This window comes from Athalia rosae, chromosome 7 (genome assembly GCF_917208135.1).
Source record: "Athalia rosae chromosome 7, iyAthRosa1.1, whole genome shotgun sequence".
NCBI classification, from domain to species: Eukaryota; Metazoa; Arthropoda; class Insecta; order Hymenoptera; family Athaliidae; genus Athalia; species Athalia rosae.
Genome location: NC_064032.1, coordinates 13436733 through 13460106, shown reverse-complemented (window position 1 = coordinate 13460106; position 23374 = coordinate 13436733). Strand labels below are relative to the sequence as shown.

Sequence of the window (23374 nt, the reverse complement as noted above, 5' to 3'; positions counted from 1 at the left end):
GACACTAGAACTGGTCTCTAGCGTACTCTAGTGACAAAATGTGATAAAAGAAACCCTTAAAAAACCGAACTTGAGGGACGTTTTTTTGGCCGAATTTTTTATTATTGAACCAGATGAATTACTAGGAACAAACATATTTTGCTATGAAGTATTTGGAGTTTTTTTTGTTCGAAAAATTTTAATTTTCAATTAAGGTCTAAATACATAAGAATACTATAGAAAACTCGATACAAAAAAATTGTTGAATTTCGGCCCGAATTTTGAGAAGAATCTAAGGCTTTAATTTGACAAAAATTTATAAGCTTGACAACGGCTTGGCGTTTGTCGGAAGCGAAATGTTAAGAGGTTGCAAATTTCATTTCAGGATTAAATTGAAATGGGAAGAAATCCATTCGAGATATCCTTAATTTTTCACATTTCAGAGCTATAAATCGGCGATCACTCGATAAATTTTATCGATAAATCAATGTGTCTTTCAGGTTCGGATTCCTGAGATCGAAATACACAAGGGTAGCATAGAAAATTAAAAAATAACAAATCATGATTCTTGACCTCAAAATCGAAAAAATCTAAGAGGTACCCCTTTGGATTTTTTCGATTTGTGGGCCAAAAGTAAAGTATTTTTAAAATCGATCATAGGACCCTTTTCTGACGTATTTTGAGCCCAGGAACACGAGTCCTTTGGTCAAATTGAGCTACAAATTGTACCAATTTAATTTTCAAAAAGTAGGATAGAATTAAATTTGAATTTATAATTAACGCTCATAATTGCTGTAAAAATGTTCTATACACGTACAAGTTTTGCTTTCAAATTGTGGAATTCTCAAATTAGAGATTAAAAACTTTGCGGAAAGTGTTGATTATAAATTTTGATTCACCATTATTACGTACAATATGGATTCCGATCACGGAAGCCTGCAAATCTCAATTCGGCTATCGCTTCATATTTTATTGAGATTATTATTACCATCATTATTACAATCATTAACATCAGTACTCCTATACTGCTATCGCTACTTGTACTACCACTATTATCATTATAATTGTTGCAATTGCTGTTATTGTTTTTGTCATAGTTGTTGTTCTTACATTCATCCTATTCACCCATTTAAGGCCATTGACTAATTGTCACTTGGTAGTGTCATCAGTATATTATTGAGTAAAAATTGCGACGTTTCATGTTTCTTGTGCTCATTGAATAGCTGCTATTCCATGAAGTGATAATTCTACTTAATCTTTTGAACTGAAATTCTTTTCAAAGCACAAAGACAGTGGAACCACCCAGTTTTGCGTTCTTGTGGTTACACTAGATAAAAACTAACACTGTTTCATGAAGGTGGCAAACAACTTCAAATTCTATATCATATCATACATAAAACTATGTTCAAGTTAGACGTGGTTATGCCAAGAATTACTCATTTTATGTTGTCGACTATAATTACAACACAACTATCTCCCGCATCAATGACTTTTATTACTGTTCTCTAGTATTGATATTCGGCTTTGGAGTCGGATTCATTAGTCAAGTATTAGGTATGAGACTGCGAGTAAAAAGAGTCATAACGAACACTTTGCGGCATGTGAATTCTCTTTCAAAGTTCATGTTCATTGATATCGAGAGATATGTAGCAGCCATCGATTTTTTCATGCACACCTTAAACTTCGACACAATATAAAACGTGGTATAAAACGTGTTTGTTTTTTTTTCGTGTACTTCATTCTTCCTACTTGTTGATAGCCCACTGGCCGATCATCAGCCGTCACTGAGATTTCATAGACACCAGCTTACGTGATCTTGCTCTTGCCTCAGCTCTAGTATTGGTATATTCAAACCACAATACATTGGGAATCAATGTTGTATCACGTAGCAACAAGTATTCTGATATGCGCCTAAAACAATGACAAAATTCCTGTAAGTCATATACCAGCTTTTGTGACTACAATTTTGGGAATATCCAGTAGCTACTGAGATAATGACCGGTTAATACCTACCATGATACAATCGTGGGAAAAAATGGTGTCAAGACTAGATGAGTGACTAGGAACCAAATGATTCCGACAAGGATTCCTATCAATACGCCACAAATAACTTGTGACACAGAATGATATTGCAAGTAGATTCGACTGAATGCTACTAAAGTTGCAATCGCCATACAGCTAGCAATGATGATTATCCGCCAAAATCTCTCAGACACTGTGCTGTTATTGTTATGATGTAATCTGTGAAGTAGAAAATTTCGCTTACGAGTGATATGAAAGATGTAAGCATGTCGCCACTCTTGTGGTTCTTAAATATTCAGACACGTCTATACATAAATTGTACCTTACAAAGACGAATATTGTAGCATACGTTGCAAAGAACCACATAAACTGTGAGTGAGCGGAAGGCATACCATATTCCGTATAATTAACTTCACGCCTCAGAGGCCGAGCTTCACATATTGTATGTTTTAGAGAAAAATTGACTACTTCGTTAACGACAATGCCACCGAGGAATGCTATCTACAAAGGTAAAATTCCTAGTTAGGAGATAAATAATTTGTAGAGATATTTTGTACTTTTGCCAGAGGGTATGTATATCTTACAGTGTGTAAATCTCTTCTGAACAGGACCAGCGCCAGAAAGCCAGCGATAACAGCAAATGGAATTAGAGTTATCAGTGCTAAGAACTTCCCAATCAGATCACCTAAAAGTTTACATAATGGGTAACTGAGATCAACGACAGGTGCTGGTCGTTGGTATGATATTCAAGAGGCTTCAATCATCGTTGTAGCGACCTCAGTCTTTATGTAGAAGGAACAGAAGAGTCCGACATCCAGGGATGTTAGAATTGTGTGGAGGGAATAGTGAGAAAACTCAAAGATCTGGAGTTATTGATGGGTACCGTCAAAAAACTAAGAGACAGCGAACGAAGGTTTAGTGAGACGTTTTTGAAGCGGATAGTAGTAACTCTCTAACGAAACGTCATGAAATTCGCGTTAGAATTGAAAAAAAGTGATTGAAGGCGGGAGAAATATACCTTGTGGATATTCGACAAGAGTCAAAGATAGCGGAACCCAATCCAATTGATCGTGAGAATTTGTAAAATGCGATTTCATCTCGCGTAGCGACTCGTCTTCGGGCGATGGCATTTGTTGTTGAAATGTTTACTGTCGACTGATGCAGACGATGTTAGGGAAACAGTGGCCACCAATGGAGAAAGTAGCTAGACTGGAAACTTCAATGCGTGTCATGTTATCGAACCACTACATTATATACATATGTTTACTACGAAATGGTATGTTTAGCATTGATAACATAAAAACGCTGCGAAGATGTGCAGTTTATCTCGAGGTTTGTTAAAAATCAACAAAGTATTGGGAGTTTCATCCGCTTCTCAAAGATCGCTCGTTACTAAGCGCGCGATCCACTTTCAGAAAATATTAAATTCCAATGATGAACGCGAGGTGATTTCTAAACATGACCAGTCTAACCTTTCGGGCATCGTGCCGCCAAAGTACAAAATATTTCGCGACGAAGATGCATCGATTATTTTCGATGTCGATGAGGAACGAGAAAAAATTAATCTTGAGAACTTAAATGCCCCTTACGAGGAACTGGACATTTATGATGGAATAAAACTGACACGTGAGGCTATTAATACAAATCATTTACGCACATCACCCTGTCAGGTGATGTCACATAATCATTACGGGCCAGTGTTCCACTTCCAGGTTAAAATCAATTCTCTTGGTAAACCTCTGACCAACTATCGTACCAAAAGATCAAGAATACTATTTTCTAACTGGGGGTGGAACAACCGGCCTTTAGTTACGCTGACTAGAACACTTAAGTAGGATACATGCCTGTTTTACTTACAGGTGGGATAAGTGGAGTGTATGATATAGATGACTTGGTCGACCTCCTTCACAAAAACAATCTCATGGAGATATTTGTTGCTTCGGTTCCACAGAATCAGGTTTACGTCGATTATGTCGTTGTAGTATCCGGGAGATCCACCAAGCACATGCTTGCAACAGCTGAGACTGTGCGTAGGATTTTCAAGAAAAAAAAGAATCCGCGTGACCGAGTACCATCAATAGAAGGGAAGAACTCGAAAGATTGGATAGCGCTTGATCTAGGTCAATAGATAACTTTCACAAAATCAATTTCAAATTCCTCAACATTCCACACAAATGTTCAACATTTACAAAATCTTCCCAAATATTGGATATCTCCAATGTTTTTGAACCCCTGTGAATTCAATGTTTGAAAACGTACTTAACTCAACTTTTTCAATTGCAGGGAACATTGCTCTGCATATTTTCTCTCAGCAGGCAAGGAAGATGTATGACCTGGAGACTTTGTGGTCCGTTGGTTCAGAGTACGATGATCAAATCAATGAGCCTATAGATCGTTTAACGGAATACATTGGAAAACATTCTTACTTAGCTAATCTACAGCCAGCTGAGAGCCAGGACTAATGATTGATTCAACCTTCAACTCTACCTGCTTAAAGTTGTATTAGATAACGAAATAAAAAGTCAAATTTTGATATACATGTAGCATATATTATACTGTTAAGTTTGTTAAATAATAAAGTCATAAGAGTGAATAAGAAATTTTGTAAATTTTGATTGTATTCAATTTTCGCTAAAATATGTTACTGATGACTTACTCAAATAGAAAACAGGGACATTACTACGAATTTCAAATACGTAAATACATACTTGAAATTCTCCTAAATTCTGAGATACAAAATTATGAACCTGACGAAATATTTCGTTATTCTTGCATTTTTGTTTCAATTTCAAAACACTTCGCTGATTAGAAAAACGCGCCGGTGACTTTGGTGTGAATCAAGAAAATCAAAATTTCATTTGCTTTCGCCCTGCTGTCTACCTCTACTTTCCCGTACTGTGCCCCAAATAAAACGTCCCGTTGATCGTCTTACGTCGTTTCATCCTCAACGGTCAACTGATGATTACGATATGAGGAGACAAGGAGACCCAAAGACAAGTTATGAGTTCGTTGCCTGTTTGTGATTTTGTACATTAAAAGAGAAGAAAGAAGAGGCAGTAGATCGTAGTCGTTCGCGTAAACATTGTCAATCTAACGTTTGAAGTGCGTCATATCACTAGTACCGGGACACCGCGTAACCTTCATTTGCCGTTCTCGATACGAGTGATCTACACACACGTAAAAACCCTGGAAGAAGAAAGTGAAAAAACAGTGTCGTTCTTGGTTTGTGAACTGGGACTGACTGTTGTGAAAGTTATTTATTTATTTATTTTTTCTTATTGTTCTTTTACTCACCCATTTATCGAATTGTTGAGTTGGGATAGTGAAGTAAAAGTAAAATGGCCAAGAAAACCTACGATCTTTTATTCAAATTGCTATTGATTGGCGACTCTGGTGTTGGCAAAACATGCATATTATTCAGATTTTCGGACGACGCATTCACGCCAACGTTTCTATCTACAATAGGTGAGGAAATTTATCCCATACACATACTACTCATGAGTTCTAATTCTCAAGAATTATTTCTCGCAGCAAAAGATTCACAAATATCAAATTCAGTCCTATCTGGTTTACGTTACTATTGCAAACTTGTTAAAAAAAAGTTTCTGACTATCATAATGGGCGTGCTTTCAATTGATGATCCTTGAATAATTTTGTGTTGTTCCAAGTAACAATTCGCTGAGCTTGGTTTGTGCTCATACTAAAGATTTGTAATTTATAAATAAAATTTGGTTGAAGAACTGTTTCTTCATGCGGATCGATAGATGATTTAGATCGATGATGCTAGTGGCAACACTTGGGATGATTGTTCATTGACGTGACACAACCCATATATGTTTAAACCAAATCATTGTATCGTACATTAAATTATGCTTTCATTACATTGCCACATACCATAAGATACCTCTGAGCTGTTTAATTTCTGCCAGGAAATTTTATATCAGGTGCAAAGTACAAAGTGTTAATTCCTTAGTGGTCAAACGAATGCCACTCTTTGTGCCACAAAATCATAGCGCCGGACTTACGATATAACAATATTTTGGTTTCCCTCACTTTCTTTGCTAAAAATGAGAGTTATTAATTAAGAATTTGTTAAATGCGACACTTGTTATCAAATTCAACCCACTTGCTTTGCACTTGATATCTATGACAATGATTCGGAATATTAGCTAACACTTGTTTGACTTGAATGTGTCATCAATTTCTTGAAAATTTCACTTGGAAGAAACCCTGAAACTATAATTTTATTTTTAGATCTACATCATCGTTACATAATTTATATTTGAATATTGGCACAGTAATTATTGTGTGTGTGAGCTTTGAATGGTGTTTTTTGTCTTTTTTTTGTCTTTGTGAAAACTGCTTTGTTCAGCTAAGCTTACGATTGTTCAGAATTTGCATGGGCTGCATGTCGATTGTCCAGACCATTTGAAATAATCACAATACATACTAACAGTATTCGAAACTACAGAGGGCTCAAGATTATAGGTATTATATTTCAAATGAATTGACATCAGCCATTTTTTGTCCAGAATCAACGATAGCTGTTTATTCCTCATTTGTTCAAAATTAAATATGGTATGGAGTTTTGCCATTCTTCGAGATATTGTACTTTACTGGAAACCTGATTAGTCCGTTCAGTTTTTAATCCTAATTAGGTCCTTGTGACATTTGACACTTGGTAGTTTCCTATGGTCCTCCTGCGAGAAAGTTCCGGAAGGGCTTGAATTGTGCAACTATCAACAACTGGATTGCAGAGATGCTCCTGATGCTTAACCTGGTTAATATGCTACCAGAACCTTACTCCTAAGGGTAACACGCACCGCCACTGCCATAGCTGTGCAATCTATCCCTTAACTTGGAAAGATGCTCAGGTAATCCTTTTTAAAGTTCTTGACTCATTTCCTGGAGTTCAGTTTCGGCAAGGGTTTTTTTTGCGCATACACATGTCTATTAAGCAGATGTATGCGGTGTCATCGATTTATTCTCCTTTGTCCAAGCCTGTAGCCCCAGTTATTTGTGGAGGAATCATGATATGAATTGAAACAAAAAAAAACACCAAGCTCCATCTCCCGTTACATTCTTAGATCAGGGATGGAAAAGGATGGTGATTTTGCTTTCTCTGTAGTAATCTGAAGCCTCTGTTTGTTTTTGAATTGAACTAGGTGTAGATCTTATTTTTGTTTTTGAGTCACATTCTGTCCAACTTAAGCTGCTCACTTTAAATTAATCAAACGCTTGTAAACGCATGCATCGCACGTCGACAACTGCACATGACTGCACTATTTTTATCCCAATGCAAAGTTCAAACCACTTGGAACTATACTAACTAAATCTAATATCAGCTTTTCGTTATGTTGATAAAAATTATAACATATTTTGGAAATGAATAACTATGCATGTTTTGTTTTAGTGCACATGATTTCCTATTTTGTAGCTGACTTGAAAATTACTTTTGCGAATCGGATGTGCTTTGACCAGTTTCGTTTTTTTGGATATTACTACCAAAGATGTTGACAAAAAATATTTCTTTGTCCTGTGGTTAATTTCCAAAAACAATCACAGGAAATGGATACCTTACTATCATCTGTGAACTGTTGCCAAGTATTTTTTCCTGCAGTTGTACAATTATTCAAATCCTGATGGAATCGGCTATCAGTCATTCCCGATAAAGTTGTGTCATGCTTATCTGTAACGTTGCTTTGCTTTTGATGCCTTGTTATAATATTCTCACAATTGGTTGATAAACTGTTCTCCGAAATACATCTAATCTCTGCATTGTTTAAATGAACCGATATAGAAAACTGAATTGATGTATGTACTTTTGTACTGTATTTGGTCACGGGCAAATATCATCAGACACCGATCTATTAGGTAAAGCTTGTAAATTCACAATGCCCTTTGACAACTAGCTACTCAGATCGCAATTCGGTTATTCTATCTTATGGTATTGTGGGAGATAACAATTTGAGGTAAACTGTCATTGGAAAAATTAATTTTTCAATCTCTAATCGGCGACCTCTATTATTCAGGTATAGATTTCAAGATCAAAACTGTGGAATTGAGGGGGAAAAAAATCAAACTACAAATATGGTGAGTATTTCTGCCTCTCCTTTCCCATACTTCTGCTAGCTGAGTGGAACTCTGTGTACTTCTAAGTAACCGTATATAAAAATAAACAACACGATGGATTATATCTTTTTTCAGGGACACAGCTGGCCAGGAGAGATTCCACACCATAACAACTTCGTACTACAGAGGAGCCATGGGCATAATGCTCATCTATGATATTACTAATGGGAAGAGCTTTGAAAACATTGTAAAATGGCTGAGATATATCGATGAAGTGAGTGTTAGATAAACCACGTGGAAATCCTAATTCTCATATAAATATGCATACGTTATTTATAATTTCTTCATGTAGAGATTGATTCTCGCAGAAGGTGTTCATAAATATATTCTATTGTTAGCATGCTAATGAAGATGTTGAAAAGATGATACTGGGCAACAAATGTGACATGCATGAAAAGCGTGTCGTTAGCACAGAAAGAGGCGAAGCGGTAAGTGTTGTGAGTTCGCAACTGCTATAATGTTGCATCTATATTTGTCAATTTTAATTAGCTACAAATTTTTTAACAGTTCAAAGATTATGTTTATCATTCTGTTACAGATAGGTAGGGAGCACGGGATAAAGTTCATGGAAACCTCCGCAAAGTCAAACGTTAATATCGAACGAGCCTTCATTGAACTTGCAGAGGCTATTTTGGAAAAAACAGCAGGTAGTGAACCTCAGGAAGCTCCGGATCGTCTCACAGTGGATCGCCGAGTTGAAAAAAGTTCAAATCGCTGTTGCTAGCTGTACATTAGTTGTATAACACATGCATAATGAGCTGCGTACCAACTAACGTCGGCTTGAAATCGTTAGTGGAATTAGCGAGTACCTATTATTTTTAATTGTTATTTTTATAATAATTTAAATTAACATTAATGCGTCAGGTATTGAACAATGACCAGTTAGCGAGTTCATTCATATTAAACACGGATTCGGTATGTATGTACATATGTGGTAATAGACCAATGCATATAGTAATATATATGTGATGGGAAATGGAGAGATTGAAGTTTACAATGCCGAATTTCAGGTGTTGGAAATTAAAATTTATTATAGTTCTTTTCTTTTCATTTTGTATTTAAATTCGAAGTAGTTTTCATCATAGAATCAACAATAGATAAATTCAGAATTTTTACCTTCGGTCTAGAGTCAGAGTCAATAGAATCATGCGCAATCAAAAATAATAATCTATTTAAGCAAACAAGCAATTCAAGTGGCGTTACCAAGTATCGAATTTCACCCAATTCGCCATTTCACGTGGAATATAGTTGATCACTTTTCAATTTGATCGCTAAATGTTAGTTGAAAGGTGAGATCGAGTTGAGGCGACGTTTAGAATAAATAATAATCTAAACATTGACGAGACGAAAAAAAAAAATTGCAACTTATATCCCACTGGAGATTTGTCGCTGTCTTCCGAACAAATGCACGCTAAAAATTTAGAGCGGTACCAAATTTTTATTCGAACTGATTGTGGACTTCAAATATTGATTTATTTCTACACATCATTGATCTGCCATTTGTATTCTTGATAAAACTGAAATTATACAATTCTCGTAGTTATCTTCACATACTATTTCGCTAACTTCTAATAAGTACGTTGCAGTTGTGTGTGTGTATCATAGGTATACATGAATATATATGTATATACATCTTGTTCCCGTGCTTAACTCGTATTGGTACAAGTGCATTGATATACAACCGTGCATGCTCCCCGTAATTCCCTGTTTGAGGTTCAAACCTATCGAGTTATCCCCGTGATATTGTTTTGTTTTTCTTTTGTCCGCACATTCTAATGTGGCAATTAGTTGATTACTCGCGATTTTTCTGCTGCAAGTCTTTCGATATTGATGGAAAAGAGAAAAGTAACACATGTATTTGCTGCTTCAATATATTCAGTGATGATGTCGTACAGTCACGATTCTGGCAAGCCATTGCGTATACACACATACATACATTCATAGATATGTTATTTTTAATTAAATATAACGAATATATTTCTTGTGATAAATTATGCGCACTATCGAATGCTATTGAGTGTGTAGGTGGTAGACGTATAAACCAAAATAATTTTATAATTCGTTTCAAAACCAATAAAAGTTTTTTTTATATGCTGTATCACCGTGTTTAATAAATAATTCATATTAGGAACAGTAGATTCTCACTACAGTGACTAGTTTCAACACCTTATCTGAACAGTACAAAAAAAAAAACTGTTTGCTTCAATTAGGGTTTTATTCAATTATTTCGAACAAGGTTATCTACAAAGGTCTCCACGAGGCCAAAAGACATAGGGCCAAAATATGACATCAAAAACAATACCCATTACAGTCCTTTTTTTTTCTACCATGGTCTCTACTTTGTAATCATGCAGATCTGTACAACTCACAAATGTCAATTTTTTACACAATGCTTGACTGGATACTTTCTTTGGGTTCTTTATACATGGCACGATCTATGGGAGAACCAATAAAGATAGTAATAATTAATTATAATATTAAGATGTCACAGAAAAATTGAAATAAATATATAAATCGCCAATTTGAGATACCTTGCCATCCGCTTCTGTCTCGGGTACCTGAAAATACTATGATTTATTTACAACTAACTTCATTTTTGCATTGCCATAAATTCATCGTCTTGTGAATAATTACCACTTCTACTGTACATTACTATAATTTGTGATTACTCTGCAACTTACGTTACTTGAGTGATTTTTAAGCCTCGATGGTATCGGGGGAACCCTGCTCGTCTCACGCTTCTGATTATGAGGAGGCTTGCCCTTTGTAAACTCAGACCACCTGTGTGATTAATGATTACGAGTCATAATATTTCCGGTGAAAATTGAGTATCATTTGTTACTGTCAGCAACTTGCAACGTACTTTATCTTCTGGTTTTTGTCTCCTGTCGTCGAATTGTCCGGAAAAGATTCGGAAGCGCTATTTGAACACGTGGTGGTTGTTAGCTCTGCTGCTACAGTAGTTGCTGTCTTTGCACGTATTTTCTATGAATAGCCATAACTTTTTATATACATGTATACGACTGACGCAGAATGATCCATGAGTACCGATCGAAATATATACCCTTTGCTTCTTCTCGGGTCTTCTGGTACCCTCGATATGAGCAGCGACTTTACAATTCTGCGTACATTTTACACATGGTACAGCTGGCTCATTGCAATTAGATCTTGCCGTGTTGTACGGGCAAAAATATTGTTTGCAGGGTGCTGTGCAGACCTTGCTTTTTCTTTGTTTCCGAACGTGAGTGAAGCACGAGCAGCACAATAGTTTTGAACAACACGAATGCTTCTCAGATTTCGGTTTTCTGATTTCGTGGCAATCGCAAGATCTGAAAACTACTTGCTGATCTTGATTGTCGCAGATTTGTCGCGTTTCTAATTCTTTACAAGATGATTTACTCCCCGACGGAATGTATGTAGAAGTTGTTATTTGTTTCGGAAGATTCTTGGGCCTAGTATTTTTTATTGGTTTGTCACGTGCTCTCCTCGATGTCACCGCCTTTTTCGATTCAGACACGCGACAGTAGCTTGAGAACCAAGACCAGACGCGTTGTATGATAATTTCGGTATCCCTTGTTCACAAGCTTGAAAGGCATTGTGATCATCGGAATAATTTTTATATTAATAGACGGACCATCGTTCAAATGATAAAGCTTACCAAATATCTTTCTGTAAACGCTTCTTTTCAATCCGACAGCATTTTTTGCACGACGGGCACACAGTCTTGGAATCCTCTGCATAATGATACAGCGGGTCAATCTCTTTCCTGTGAAATAATTATCAGTCTATCTTATTTACTACGATTAATGACTCCTTATCATCAATCAAATACTTCTTGGGTTTTGTCAAAAGGCAAATCCTGTGGCATTGATCAACGTCTGTGAACTTTGGGCAATAAATTGTAGGTGCCCTCTTCGGTGGCAAAAAAGAACACTTATTAATTTCCAGGGGATCTCCTGGGTTTAATTTGACGGAATGACAGTAATTTTTTCTCATTGTTGAACTTGTTATACTTTGTGAAACGAACTTATCTCAGAATTTATTTTGTCTTCATTAAAATGCGTAAAGTTCGGATAATACTCACGGCGTTGGCTTTTTAAGCGATGCGAAATTTTGATCAGAGTATTTTTTTGGCATATTTGGCTATTTACCACAGGTAACCGATATTGACACAGATTCAGGCATGGCAATATACTTGGAATTTTGAAACTTCTGTACATTTTAATTCAGAACATTGCAGATAACCGTCTGAATATTAGCAAAGCTAAGATGACTTTTTGAAGCAGTCATAATTTGCCATCAAATCATTACCCCGCTTTAATTACTCTGCTCCTTACAACTAGAAAATAACCTTGTCTCCCCAATTCCAAAAACGTACGTTGTTCAATTTTTTCAAGCACACGTCTCATTTGTCCAGTTGGTAGGGAAGAATGACGACGAAATCCATTAGGTGATGTTCATTTTGTTTAATCGGATCCTCAGACATGTACGACACTTTTTCCGTAACAAACGGAGTATGATCATAACTATGCTAACTATTAATCGATTTCATTTATATTCAGCATGTACATTCATGAAGGTATTCTTCAAAACCTTTATCTTTAACTTTATCCTAAAGCTGGCTTGCAATAAGAAGAGGAAATTCGACGCACGGTCTGAAAATTTAGTCAAAATTCATCGCGTACTGCGTCTGGTACTCCGCAATTGCTTCTCAATTTCAAATTGTCGGAGATCCGCTCTTTGCAGAAAATCTTGTTTCTCCAAGTATCCGTCCTTTCCTTTATTGTGGGTACTTATTTCCTCCCCTATATTCTCTTCTCTCTTATATGAATCCCAATCAAGCTTCGACTTTTCCAAAGTACTAATTTTTGTCTTTTTTCCAAGCTGTCCTAGAACTGACGCAATTCCGCCCAGACCACCTTTTCGGAAACCTCTTTCATTCCCACCACCTTTAGATGACGGAGTAGCATTAGATCTTGAATCTGTCGAAGGTAGATTCAATCTTGCCTCTGCACAATCCACAGGTACCTCTTTCTCTACTCTGATTTCTTCTCCGGCAAATTCAAAGAGTTTTGTAATCTTTACCTTTTCTGTGCTAGCAGGTTTTGTCACAGGTGAAGAGTTCTTTTTTACAATGTGGGTCGAATTTATAGAATTCGTAGATTTTGGACTTGATACTGTAGCTATAACAGTCAACAGGGTGATATAGAATTTCCGAAAAAATATTCAAAAATGTTTTGGTATCTCAATAGTTTAGTTGATACCAATACTTACAGGTATCCTTCATGAAATCAGCCCACAGCGAATCAGCCCTCTTTTTTTCCTCTTCTTCAGTGAGATGCTTTTTATCTTCCATCTCTTTGCTGTCCTCCCTAGAGATTTCATCCCGTACCGTCTCAAGTTTTTGTCGTTTATTCGTTTTACTAGTTCTTTTACATCCCCTTTTTCGTCCTAATCCTCTGCCTCTCTCAGAGTTTTTCAAATTCTCATCATTTTCATCTTCCGGGCTGCTTTCCATCTCTCCTTCTGATTCCACCTCCGATCCTGCCTCACTATCGACTCCTTTAGGAACGTAATCCTCATCGTCGTCATCAGAATCAGATGGCAGGTCGTACTCTTTAGACATTTTAGTGTGTATGTGGGTTTTGAATAGACTGGATACAAAACGTTAAGTTTCACAAAATGATAGTTCTTTGAAAAAGCCCTTTGTCTGCAAAAATTTCAAAATTTTGGTTGTGCTGTTAAAGATCCAGTGTGCAAAAGTTCTTAAACAAATACAAAGTTGCTGACTCTAAGAAGAGCCCTTAGAAATACTATTTACCGATATACTCAGAGCGCTTTACCTGGGGTGAACGATGACTGAATTGTTCTGACAACAGATGATAGAATAACTCGTTGGTAGACTTGATGTTTATCGTTGGAGCAAGTCAATCCTTATTCAGGCGTAGTTGTATTGTGAACATCGGTGATCTGATTGAAATTGAGTTCTTTACCTTCGGCTTCCTCGCCTTTTTTCTTATTGGCTATCTTCAGATATCAGAACTTTCGGCTTCATCTGACAATCAAGAACTCTGATCAAGAATGATGAACCGCTGTTCCAGTAGTTCATGATTTTGGAAGTTTCCAGCTTTGTTGGCGTTGAGTGTGGTTTCTAGTTAATTCTCGTTCCTGCTGTGATCCGTTCGTTGTTCGGATGGCGCACTCATCGCGCATGATCCATGCAAGCTCCGGTGAGATAATCCTCCATGCAGAAAAGCTGCGTTGTACATTCGTTGACAGTATTCGTTCGAGTAAGTTGCCATATGTAATTGAGTACGTCGTTACGCCTTAAAGTACAACGTGTTTCAAAGTTCGTTATAAGCGGGTTTCTCTACGTAGAATACGGATCTAATCTGCAAAAAAGCAATCAAATCGGTGAGTTACGTCCCCACACTATTGTTAGTGTATAAATGTTTATTGATTCGAGTTGCTAGTGGTTGAACCTGTGACGTTCGCCTGAACCAAATAGACAAGCTATATCGTTCGTCAGTTGCGTGAGGCGAACGTATAGACATTATAGTCACTCAATGGTATACATACCCTAATTACCAGCCGCCACCACACTCAGCCCTCAGATTGTGAGTTTCAGAGGAAGTTGTTTTACGCTCGCGGTAGTTAAAATCCTCTTGTAGCCACTAGTCTGTGGAAACACCTAATACCAGCGTTTCCACCCACGAACGCCTCAACTCCTTGTAGGTGATGAGGTAAATGTTTGCAGAATTTTCTAAGATGACGCATCACCGGCGTCAACATGCCGTATTATTTTCTAGACCCACCAAAAGTAAAACTGTATTGCTGTATCATTGAAAGTGAAATATAATGAAGAGTATTGTAGTTTATATCATATCGAGGATTGTATTAAATGAGTCATTACATACTGGAGTAACTATAGAGTGATAAGATAGCATACTGTTACAGATACAGTATAACATCGAAGTCCATATGACAAACGTAATTAACTTGTATAGGAATAGTCGAAATTGAAAGGTCACTTTCACGTGTAGTTTCACTAATCACAATTCTGAGTTGATTCGTTAGGTGTGATGTTATTATTGGTCAATGAAATTTGTTTTGGTACATAACATGACTATTGCTTATAGCATAAGGCAATATAGCATTAAATGCAAGTGAAAAGTCAGAATTGCATGTTTAGTTTGTGATGTTGTATCTGTTACCATATCAGGATGGTCCACTGATATAAATGGGATGATCACAAACCGGGAATATTGGAAAATATCAGGGAATTTTCGAATAATTTCTTTACGACCACCCTGCAGTTATTGCCTCTTGATTCGTTTACGTACTTTTGTTGTAATGCAGTATGTTTTCAAATGTTCATCACTTGATTATTGGAAAATTTGGAATGGACAACAGAGATCCTAGGTTTAGCCGTGTTGTATCTGATAGTTTGCGGGACGTGACCTTGCTACAGTAATTTGTGCACCTCTGTAAAAACTTGACTGTTGTATTAATCCGTTTAATCAGTTCACCAGAGATACTAGAGCGCTACCACATTTGAAACGGTGCATTAATATGCTTAGGCATAAGGCATTAAGTTGAATGAGTTACTTGCAAAAATTTGGTATCGTTTCTATGTATTTATTCATAAACTGGTACTTATTAGAAATGGAATCCTCAATAATATAAATGTGCTTTCCTATTGAAATACGAACAGTTAATTCCTTTCAATTTATAAGTGTCCATGATTGAATTGCAAGTGGATCTCAGTGAAACAATTCCTTTTCAGTTATAAGAAATTGAAACGATGACAACTTGGCAGCAGACACCTGGAGCTGGATATTATCCAGGACAACAAGGTTTATATTTTCATATTTTTTTACACGCACTAATTGACAATTATCAACACTCACATTCATCGCACTGACTATGAGCTGAGGCTTGTGAAAATCGATCATTGATGTGTCGGTTTTTCTTGTGACTGTACATTGTCTTGTAAGAGCTCGTTGGTTGAAAAGGTGCAAATCATGCTGAAAAAATATATATTTATACATTGGTAGCATCGAGAATTTCATATTCATATTGAGATGCAAAACATATTTCTTCTCATCCAAGCCATTAGGTCAGGCTTGAACATATGAAAAAAACTTAAGTCGCTACTTCATTTACTTACTCGTGAGATATCAAAGTCTGTCGATATGTTATAGTGCACATTATCGCTAACCAACTCTATCATTTATTCCAGGACCTAATACAGGATATCCCAATCAAAATCCAGGATACCCTCCAAATCAAGGATACCCTCCAAATCAAGGATACCCTCCAAATCAAGGATACCCTCCGAATCAAGGATATCCACCGCAGGATCCCCCTTACAATCCAGCGTATCCTCCCTCTTACCCAGGAGGAAATACAGCAGGTATTTTGATGTTATCTGCACACCACCTGTTTGAGCAGAGCACGGCTGATAATTTTATTATCTCATTCGTTTAGTTAAGAATCACGTAATATCATTATTTTAAAACCATAGGTTTCATACCACCGACAGTTCCTCCTTACGGACAAGTGCCACCCAGTTCTGGAACTCCATTCAACGCCCCACAGCAACCCGGAATGTACGGATCAAATTTTGCTGAAGACCCACTGCAAGATGAGATCAAAGGATTTGATTTCAACGAGCAGTCAATACGGCGTGGTTTTATTAGGTGGGTAAAATAATCTACTGTGGTGAATATTGTAATTTAAACAGATATTGTATAATCGTTTTTCTCGTTTCTAATGTTCGTCTATTTTATCATTCAAGGAAAGTTTATTCCATACTGATGGTCCAGCTTCTAATTACGGTGGGAATCATAGCTTTGTTCCTGTATCACCAACCGACGAAAATATGGGTTCACCATCACCCAGCTATATTCTGGATCGCATTTGTCCTCACGATCGTACTCCTCATTTCCATGGCTTGCTGCACCAGTGTAAGGCGCAAGGCTCCCATGAATTACATATTCCTCTTTCTGTTTACTATGGCTGAGGGACTGGTCCTTGCCACCGCAGCGTCGAGATATGACTCTCAAGAGGTTGGTCATTGCAACGTTTTGTTATTTCCATTAAGTCTTCGACAAGTTAATTATCGGATAGTGAGACACGACAGGCTGAGGTATGTCATGAAACTTTCATCTCGATAAACCTTTGATTACAGGTTCTGTTGGCTGTAGGGATGACGGCAGTCGTCTGTCTGGGCCTAACCATCTTTGCTTTCCAAACAAAGTGGGACTTCACCATGTTGAATGGAATTCTTTTTGTAGCAGTCTTGATCTTGTTCGTTTTCGGCATCATCTCAATCTTCATCCATAGCAAGATACTTACTCTGGTTTACGCATCATTGGGTGCATTAATCTTTTCTGTTTATCTTGTGTACGATACACAGCTGATGATGGGGGGTAAGCATAAGTATTCCATCTCTCCAGAGGAATACATATTTGCCGCTCTGAACTTGTACCTCGACATCGTTAATATTTTCATTTATATTCTAACGATCATAGGAGCATCGCGCGACTAATTTCATGTCAATATTGACCGAAAATTTTCTTAGTAAGCCTCTTGGGTAATACATAAAAATTCAGAATGTGTGGCAAACTATTGAAAACTTGACACAACCAAGTGCATAGATAATCCTATAATGCCAATGCAAATGTAATCACAGCGTCTTGCAACTGTTCTGATCAAGGTTAACTCTAACCACCTGAAATTTGCTTAAGAAGGCAGAAAGATAGCACCAACAAAAATAATAATCGGATGAGTTTCTTCTCCCAAACGTTGGATGTATGTTCCTTAATAAGGAATTTGTTCCATGCAGTATGAGTTAAATAATATCTGCTCTGCTCTGCTGGACAGCTTATCGCTTTATTAGTTTTTAATTTCCTAATTCCTATAACCTACAAAGCTGGATTTACATCTGTTTATCCGCAATAGTTTTCAAACAAAAAGAGCTCCAACAGAAATGTCACGCTACAGATGTAAACCCACATGAACTAAAGCTCACATTTGTCCTAAGTCGAGCTACTAACATATGTGATTGTTACTGACGTACCAGCTATGTAATCTTCAATACCGAGTAATAGTTATCTTGTCACGTTTTTCACGAATTCAACGACTCATTCCATGAATTATACGAATTGATATACGATTATACATTTTTTCTATATAATTGTCCGAAATTTGTGTATGTTCGAAAGCTGGGTTACCAATAAGCGTGACGTATCATGCGGCACAGTCAAATTAGGTTTAACGTACAACCCATTAGTCATTTGTATAGGGTTTTAAACGCAATTGGCGGTCGTTTCACTTGGTGAACTGCAACGGAAATCTGAAACTCCGTCGTGCTCTTTGATGTGATGTGAACACATTAATGTGAATATTTTGGATGATATGATATACATAAGTAGATGTTGACTACAAGTTTGCACTGATGGCATTTACTTTCCTAATTTGTAACTGTCTGTAGCGGTTCAATGTTATGATTAGCACTTGAGCAAGTTTTGAAACAAAGACAACGGAATCTTATGGATATTTGTTACATGGATTAATTATTTATCAAAATGTATCGTTCTAGCATAGTTACCGAATAAATATGAAGTTACAGAAATATGAATCTATTTGTTAGAACAACCTGAGCGTACAGTGTACACAGAAAAATTGACCCATCTATCGAAATAAATGAGTTATCGCCATTTTGGAGGGGAAAAATTGAGATATCTTAATTGGTTTTAGTCGTAACCTTATTTATTCAATAGATCAGTGTTTTTGAGATCAAAACACACGAAAATAAAGCCATTACGAGAATTCAAAAATATTGGAGGTTTTTATAAAACAGTGATGTGTTTATTAAGGAAACAATAAAAACTTGTATATCTAGAGTCTTCCAGTTTTGAAACCATAACGTTTTTTGATTCTTTTCAAATATCTTTCATGCACTTAGTAAGGAATATACGAGATACAGTACAAGAACAATAAGAACAGTCACAGCTTCTCTGTCAACGGCATGCACGAATAATCAAGATGTCGATTATTTTTCATAAATTATTTGTCACCCCAAGTTGAGCAGATTCAGTATTGAGTCGATGTTCTCAGTAGACGTGCACCATACCGTATAAGAATCTAAATTACAGAGTTAAGGCACTATTCTTTGTCGTGTTTGTAGATATCAATTAGAATCTTTCAAAGAAAAGGATACGTCCAGAACAACACGTACGTCTGAATAAACTGGTTAAGGAAACAATTGCCAATTATTGGATACAGCATAATACAAGGCCACTTGAATTTGGACTGAATTAAAGATAAGGATACAAATAGCCCGCCAAAGAATCCATTTGTTAACAAACTTTGCCTACTTATAAAATACTTCTTCCATTGACCACTGGTCTTCATCATCAACAGGGCCTGCGATGGTAAGAAAGTTGGAGATAATCAAATTAATACTGTTGGCCATTATGGTATATCTTACCCATAATCCAGCAACAGCGAATATGTAAAATCCAAATCCATAAAGACCTGTTAGACCGAGAAGCCCAGCTGTACTCCCGGATAATGCAGCCATAGATATCCTGCAGTATTCTACAACTGCTGCGTTATTCCTGACCGCTCCTTCGCTGTATGCAATCATCTCTGAAAGGGAAACCGTTGCAATTTCAGTTTTGTTTTCATTCCGTACACTTTTGTACGTGTAATATTTGATTAGATCGCGTTCTCTCCAGAAAGTAAGATTCGACACTTTTTGTCAATGTGTGAATGATCAAGAACAAAACTTTTATTGGACGTGGCATATATTAATTCTTATAGAGGAAAATTCAGATAACCTCAACCTCAATCCTGACGAAACCTTCACTGAAGAGATCTACTCTTATTGTTTGCCTAACTTGGAATCAAGGGGTAAAAATTATTTTAATTATAAGGTTATCTCACCGCCACTCTTTTCCTGTTTTGTTCGAACTTTAGTAGACATGTCTGATTGAATAGCCCAGTGTCAAATATGTCAATCCAAAAAATTGATTAGTCGCTGTGAACAGCGTGAAGTTGGTCATAGGATCACACGTGTACGTAGTACGGTACTTCGTTCACAAATCGTTCGTCGCACTAATTTCTGCTGATATATACATATGTATGTGTGTATATCAGTGGTTCGTCTCTTCCGAATGTCGATTTCTCGCATAAAGCCTACAAATTCATCACGTATTTACATCCGCTCATTTGATATTTTATTTATAATTTTACATTTATTGATGAACATTATGATTGTAGTAACATTATTGATGGTGCCTACCCCTCGCTCTTTGCACAAACAAACTCATCAAATTAACTGTTCACTGCCTCAGGATCCTATTACTGGAGATTGCAAGAAGATTGTGCCTTGTTCGTAGTATGTTCTTCGTATTACGTCTAAATACGAAAGGATCAAGATAAGTATGGGAAATATCGCCGAGGTCTTGTCTGGTCCTACAGGAAAATCTTTGTTTTTCTGTGTCTCTCACTCTCTTTTCTCCTTCTCTATATAGATTTAAGGACAATACGTGCAAATTGGCTACTGCATTCGCCGCATACGTTAAGTTAGTGGTAGTCAGGAGTACATAGTAGCCAATTTCCACAAATTGTCTCGGTATATAAAATTAAAGAGGGAAGTCTGCGACTGAAAATAAAAGTGTCTGGTATGTGACTAACGAGAGGAGAAGGGATATAAGAAATGCATGAGAATTATTCTGTGAGCATGACCGCTCGATATTATTTGGGGTCCGGAGACTCGTTAACCTCGGTATCAGCTTCGGACTCTGTTTCTGTTTCTGCAAGCGTTAGTTCGTCTGCTGGCTCTTGCTGATTTTTGGCACTCCTGGCATCAGGTACCCAAAGTCCACTGTCAATGCATCGTTTCATGTAATATCTAGCCTGATCTGGATCCATTGTCGCCATTGTCTGTTCAAGCAGCGGTATGTCTCGTTTTTCAAAGCAGGTCTGGAGTGCCTGGAAAATAAATTTTGGATTTCAGAAAAAAGTACTAGCTTCGTGAGAAATCAAAAGATAGATCAAGTTGGAGAAACTTCGCCTACCGGAGGAAGCTCCTGAAAGACCTCATCAGGATCAAGTCCGCCAGGACCTAGTCGAGCTTTTCTCTCTTCTTCCTCAGACTCTCGAATTGCTTTGGCTATTTTCTCTGCCGCTCGTTTCCGAATTCGATCTTTAAAGGACGACAGCTCATCATCAAAGGACTTTTTATACTCGACCTCGGCGACTTGGATACGACTGAAGAATGAGCCGACGCAACCTCGAGGATCTACATCAAGCTGCTTAGAGAGCTCTATGATGTACTGCATGCAAATGCACTGGTGGGCTACATGTTCCATAAGATCGCTTTTCTGAAATTATGATGAAAACATGAATTAATTTGGCTAAATGTAATCCTCAAGCGGAAATTGAGTGTGGATTTTTTTGCACAAACCTCCTCCATCTCCAAATCAATGCACCAGATAACCAAGTAGTGGGCCGTGTTTTCGCAGACCAAGTGTAGATGCTCTTGAAGGAATTTCTTACTATCGTCATATTTTTGCAGCATGCCAAATTTTTTTATTAACTTTTCATTGGTCTTGACAAACTGCTTGAAAATGTTTTCCTTCTCCTCATCTGGCAAATCGGAATCGTCAGTCTTTCTTGGCTCCTTTTTATTTATCACAGTTTTGGTGAAGCCCGGACGAGCTATGGTGTCAACATTCCATGGCTGAAGTTTTTCTTTTTTTTTTAATTCCTCTTCCTTGCTCCTCATCTCGGACTCCTTGACCTCCAGTTCTTCCAAGGACTTTCGAACAGCCACAACCTCTTCAGAGTCTTGCTCACCAGCTTTGGCAAGCTTCTCCTTGGCTTCTTTTAGTTTCCTCGCAATTCTGAAATGCCATTGCCAATTTTGTACGTATCTCTCGATTAGGGAAACGAGAATAATACACTTGTATTATCACAAGTCGTCTTACTCCTCCTTTTCTCTTTGATGCCTAGCCTGCTCCTTTTTATGCTCTTCCATTCTTTCGATTCTGGCTTGATGCCGCCATCTGAACAGTGACGGAGTATCAATGTTCGGATGGGTGTCATCCTCGTCGTCTGATATCTGGGTAGCAGAGAGTAAGTCACATTTTGGCAAGACGATTGCAAAAAAAAGCATTCACATTGGACATATTATACCAGAATGCCAATCCAAAGATCAGCGGCATTGGATTGATAAGGACTACCTTACCTCGATATTTTTCCACTTGCTGTAATCGACCATTATTATACTATATTCGTAGCCACGGGATGCTTTTACTACTTATGCTAAACAAAAAAATTCTGTGGAGTGGTGCAGAGTCACACGAGTTCTGGTTTTGATGGTTAGGAGATTTGACAATCTATTCTTCAAATGTTGGGTGTGCCATGAAAGAGATACGAATACTGTTTGAATACTATTCGCGACAAGTGGCAAACTAGGCAAAATTTTTATTTTTGTCCTGGGGAATCAGAAATGGAAAGTTAAACCGCAAAAACTGCGCAAAATCCAATCAAACTATTTTGTCAGTTACCCACACCGAACTCTATACCATACCGTTCAGTCAATGACCATACTAAAACGCGCGCGAGCCTATGTTACGTCTAGCGACCTCCGGTGAGAGGGAGATAGTTGTAGTTGGAGTCGGACGCACTTGTCTAATATATACGGACTATCTTGCATAAAAACATTGACTGTCAGAGCAGAAAATGGCGTTTAACACTCACGTAAAACTGAACTCTAGTTTAATTCGAAAAAATTGATTGCCACATTTACTGAGAAAGCGATACGAGATTGCTTCACAACACGATATAATACAATGTTAATTTTTCGATTTTTCATGGCTAAAAATAGCGTGGACCCCACTTGTAAATTATTACCGAAAATCTATTTGGAGTATACGTACACGAGTATATTGAAATCTACAATCTATTCCTGTGATCACTAAATTTCATTGAGATACATATTACCGACCGATGTTTGTGGTTCAGAAAGTAGATATGCGTGTGACACAAGCGGACATACCCCAACCACAACTATCTCTTTCTCACTGCCCCCACTCCTATTGCGCGCGTTCCAATATCGTATAGAGTGTCTAAGTTCAGTGGTTATCCACCGAGTGAAGCGTCGCGTACATGTGAAGAATAGAACTTTCTCGATGCTCGATTATTGCGATTGTTGCACCCTCTG

The 23374-nt window shown here is 37.3% G+C and overlaps 8 protein-coding genes across 12 annotated transcripts; 3 read left to right on the top strand and 5 right to left on the bottom strand.

The window, feature by feature from the left end:
* Nucleotides 1–928: 928 nt before the first annotated feature.
* Nucleotides 929–4142, bottom strand: LOC105688196 (dolichyldiphosphatase 1-like). The gene is made up of 6 exons (XM_012404312.2): nt 3859–4142; nt 3020–3217; nt 2586–2686; nt 2324–2502; nt 1993–2220; nt 929–1890 (listed from the first exon to the last, which is right to left on the bottom strand). The coding sequence occupies exons 2-6, from the start codon at nt 3129–3131 to the stop codon at nt 1761–1763; spliced, it is 750 nt and encodes a 249-aa protein (XP_012259735.1). The 5' UTR covers nt 3132–3217; nt 3859–4142; the 3' UTR covers nt 929–1760.
* On the top strand, nt 3133–4601 carry LOC105688195. The gene is made up of 4 exons (XM_012404311.3): nt 3133–3333; nt 3417–3627; nt 3861–4121; nt 4285–4601. The coding sequence occupies exons 1-4, from the start codon at nt 3160–3162 to the stop codon at nt 4461–4463; spliced, it is 825 nt and encodes a 274-aa protein (XP_012259734.2). The 5' UTR covers nt 3133–3159; the 3' UTR covers nt 4464–4601.
* Nucleotides 4602–4918: 317 nt separating this feature from the next.
* LOC105688153 (ras-related protein Rab-10) lies at nt 4919–10231 on the top strand. The gene is made up of 5 exons (XM_012404245.3): nt 4919–5466; nt 8034–8094; nt 8209–8347; nt 8472–8561; nt 8672–10231. Exons 1-5 carry the CDS (start codon nt 5340–5342, stop codon nt 8855–8857), a joined length of 603 nt encoding a protein of 200 aa, XP_012259668.1. The 5' UTR covers nt 4919–5339; the 3' UTR covers nt 8858–10231.
* A 98-nt stretch (nt 10232–10329) lies between these two features.
* Nucleotides 10330–12437, bottom strand: LOC105688152. 2 transcript variants are annotated; one of them, XM_048658281.1, is made up of 7 exons: nt 12218–12437; nt 11792–11899; nt 11198–11660; nt 10997–11118; nt 10815–10914; nt 10665–10700; nt 10330–10568 (listed from the first exon to the last, which is right to left on the bottom strand). In XM_048658281.1, the coding sequence occupies exons 1-7, from the start codon at nt 12268–12270 to the stop codon at nt 10371–10373; spliced, it is 1080 nt and encodes a 359-aa protein (XP_048514238.1). In that variant the 5' UTR covers nt 12271–12437; the 3' UTR covers nt 10330–10370. The 2 variants fall into 2 exon arrangements, with proteins under 2 accessions (XP_048514238.1, XP_012259667.2); XM_012404244.2 differs by having other exon boundaries at nt 10665–10691.
* A 142-nt stretch (nt 12438–12579) lies between these two features.
* Nucleotides 12580–14253, bottom strand: LOC105688146 (craniofacial development protein 1). The gene is made up of 3 exons (XM_012404229.3): nt 13977–14253; nt 13408–13843; nt 12580–13316 (listed from the first exon to the last, which is right to left on the bottom strand). The coding sequence occupies exons 2-3, from the start codon at nt 13757–13759 to the stop codon at nt 12808–12810; spliced, it is 861 nt and encodes a 286-aa protein (XP_012259652.2). The 5' UTR covers nt 13760–13843; nt 13977–14253; the 3' UTR covers nt 12580–12807.
* Nucleotides 14254–14362: 109 nt separating this feature from the next.
* Nucleotides 14363–18772, top strand: LOC105688145 (protein lifeguard 2). 4 transcript variants are annotated; one of them, XM_048658283.1, is made up of 6 exons: nt 14363–14423; nt 15920–15989; nt 16376–16549; nt 16661–16835; nt 16934–17204; nt 17327–18772. In XM_048658283.1, exons 2-6 carry the CDS (start codon nt 15938–15940, stop codon nt 17684–17686), a joined length of 1032 nt encoding a protein of 343 aa, XP_048514240.1. In that variant the 5' UTR covers nt 14363–14423; nt 15920–15937; the 3' UTR covers nt 17687–18772. The 4 variants fall into 4 exon arrangements, with proteins under 4 accessions (XP_048514240.1, XP_012259648.2, XP_048514241.1 ...); XM_012404225.2 differs by having other exon boundaries at nt 14391–14547; XM_012404226.3 differs by lacking the exon at nt 14363–14423 and adding an exon at nt 14780–14876.
* Nucleotides 18773–18887: 115 nt separating this feature from the next.
* LOC105688147 (ER membrane protein complex subunit 6) lies at nt 18888–20248 on the bottom strand. The gene is made up of 5 exons (XM_012404230.3): nt 20089–20248; nt 19631–19791; nt 19474–19566; nt 19361–19380; nt 18888–19284 (listed from the first exon to the last, which is right to left on the bottom strand). Exons 1-5 carry the CDS (start codon nt 20126–20128, stop codon nt 19254–19256), a joined length of 345 nt encoding a protein of 114 aa, XP_012259653.1. The 5' UTR covers nt 20129–20248; the 3' UTR covers nt 18888–19253.
* A 116-nt stretch (nt 20249–20364) lies between these two features.
* On the bottom strand, nt 20365–23305 carry LOC105688125 (hsp90 co-chaperone Cdc37). Its single transcript, XM_012404192.3, has 5 exons — nt 22397–23305; nt 22137–22270; nt 21614–22052; nt 21225–21530; nt 20365–21138 (listed from the first exon to the last, which is right to left on the bottom strand). The coding sequence occupies exons 1-5, from the start codon at nt 22427–22429 to the stop codon at nt 20902–20904; spliced, it is 1149 nt and encodes a 382-aa protein (XP_012259615.2). The 5' UTR covers nt 22430–23305; the 3' UTR covers nt 20365–20901.
* Between the last annotated feature and the right edge of the window lie 69 nt (nt 23306–23374).

Excerpts from the sequence above, each read along its gene's own strand:
- LOC105688196 (XM_012404312.2), bottom strand. The coding sequence starts at position 3,131 with ATGCCATCGCCCGAAGACGAGTCGCTACGCGAGATGAAATCGCATTTT. Across the intron at positions 2,221-2,323 it reads ACAATATTCGTCTTTGTAAG|ATTACATCATAACAATAACA; the intron begins GTACAATTTATG and ends TCTACTTCACAG. Across the intron at positions 1,891-1,992 it reads TTTCCCACGATTGTATCATG|GCGCATATCAGAATACTTGT; the intron begins GTAGGTATTAAC and ends TCATTGTTTTAG.
- LOC105688195 (XM_012404311.3), top strand. The coding sequence starts at position 3,160 with ATGCAGACGATGTTAGGGAAACAGTGGCCACCAATGGAGAAAGTAGCT. Across the intron at positions 3,334-3,416 it reads GATGTGCAGTTTATCTCGAG|AAAATATTAAATTCCAATGA; the intron begins GTTTGTTAAAAA and ends ATCCACTTTCAG. Across the intron at positions 3,628-3,860 it reads TGATGGAATAAAACTGACAC|GTGGGATAAGTGGAGTGTAT; the intron begins GTGAGGCTATTA and ends TTTTACTTACAG.
- LOC105688153 (XM_012404245.3), top strand. The coding sequence starts at position 5,340 with ATGGCCAAGAAAACCTACGATCTTTTATTCAAATTGCTATTGATTGGC. Across the intron at positions 8,095-8,208 it reads AAAATCAAACTACAAATATG|GGACACAGCTGGCCAGGAGA; the intron begins GTGAGTATTTCT and ends ATCTTTTTTCAG. Across the intron at positions 8,348-8,471 it reads GGCTGAGATATATCGATGAA|CATGCTAATGAAGATGTTGA; the intron begins GTGAGTGTTAGA and ends TTCTATTGTTAG.
- LOC105688152 (XM_048658281.1), bottom strand. The coding sequence starts at position 12,270 with ATGCCAAAAAAATACTCTGATCAAAATTTCGCATCGCTTAAAAAGCCA. Across the intron at positions 11,661-11,791 it reads CGTTTACAGAAAGATATTTG|CTACTGTCGCGTGTCTGAAT; the intron begins GTAAGCTTTATC and ends TTGGTTCTCAAG. Across the intron at positions 10,915-10,996 it reads GACAAAAACCAGAAGATAAA|GTGGTCTGAGTTTACAAAGG; the intron begins GTACGTTGCAAG and ends TTAATCACACAG.
- LOC105688146 (XM_012404229.3), bottom strand. The coding sequence starts at position 13,759 with ATGTCTAAAGAGTACGACCTGCCATCTGATTCTGATGACGACGATGAG. Across the intron at positions 13,317-13,407 it reads TGATTTCATGAAGGATACCT|CTACAGTATCAAGTCCAAAA; the intron begins GTAAGTATTGGT and ends TGACTGTTATAG.
- LOC105688145 (XM_048658283.1), top strand. The coding sequence starts at position 15,938 with ATGACAACTTGGCAGCAGACACCTGGAGCTGGATATTATCCAGGACAA. Across the intron at positions 16,550-16,660 it reads CCCAGGAGGAAATACAGCAG|GTTTCATACCACCGACAGTT; the intron begins GTATTTTGATGT and ends TTAAAACCATAG. Across the intron at positions 17,205-17,326 it reads CGAGATATGACTCTCAAGAG|GTTCTGTTGGCTGTAGGGAT; the intron begins GTTGGTCATTGC and ends CTTTGATTACAG.
- LOC105688147 (XM_012404230.3), bottom strand. The coding sequence starts at position 20,128 with ATGTCTACTAAAGTTCGAACAAAACAGGAAAAGAGTGGCG. Across the intron at positions 19,567-19,630 it reads TCGCTGTTGCTGGATTATGG|GCCCTGTTGATGATGAAGAC; the intron begins GTAAGATATACC and ends TTACCATCGCAG. Across the intron at positions 19,381-19,473 it reads GATTCTTTGGCGGGCTATTT|ACGTACGTGTTGTTCTGGAC; the intron begins GTATCCTTATCT and ends CAGTTTATTCAG.
- LOC105688125 (XM_012404192.3), bottom strand. The coding sequence starts at position 22,429 with ATGGTCGATTACAGCAAGTGGAAAAATATCGAG. Across the intron at positions 22,271-22,396 it reads GCAAGTGGAAAAATATCGAG|ATATCAGACGACGAGGATGA; the intron begins GTAAGGTAGTCC and ends TCTGCTACCCAG. Across the intron at positions 22,053-22,136 it reads CATCAAAGAGAAAAGGAGGA|AATTGCGAGGAAACTAAAAG; the intron begins GTAAGACGACTT and ends ATGGCATTTCAG.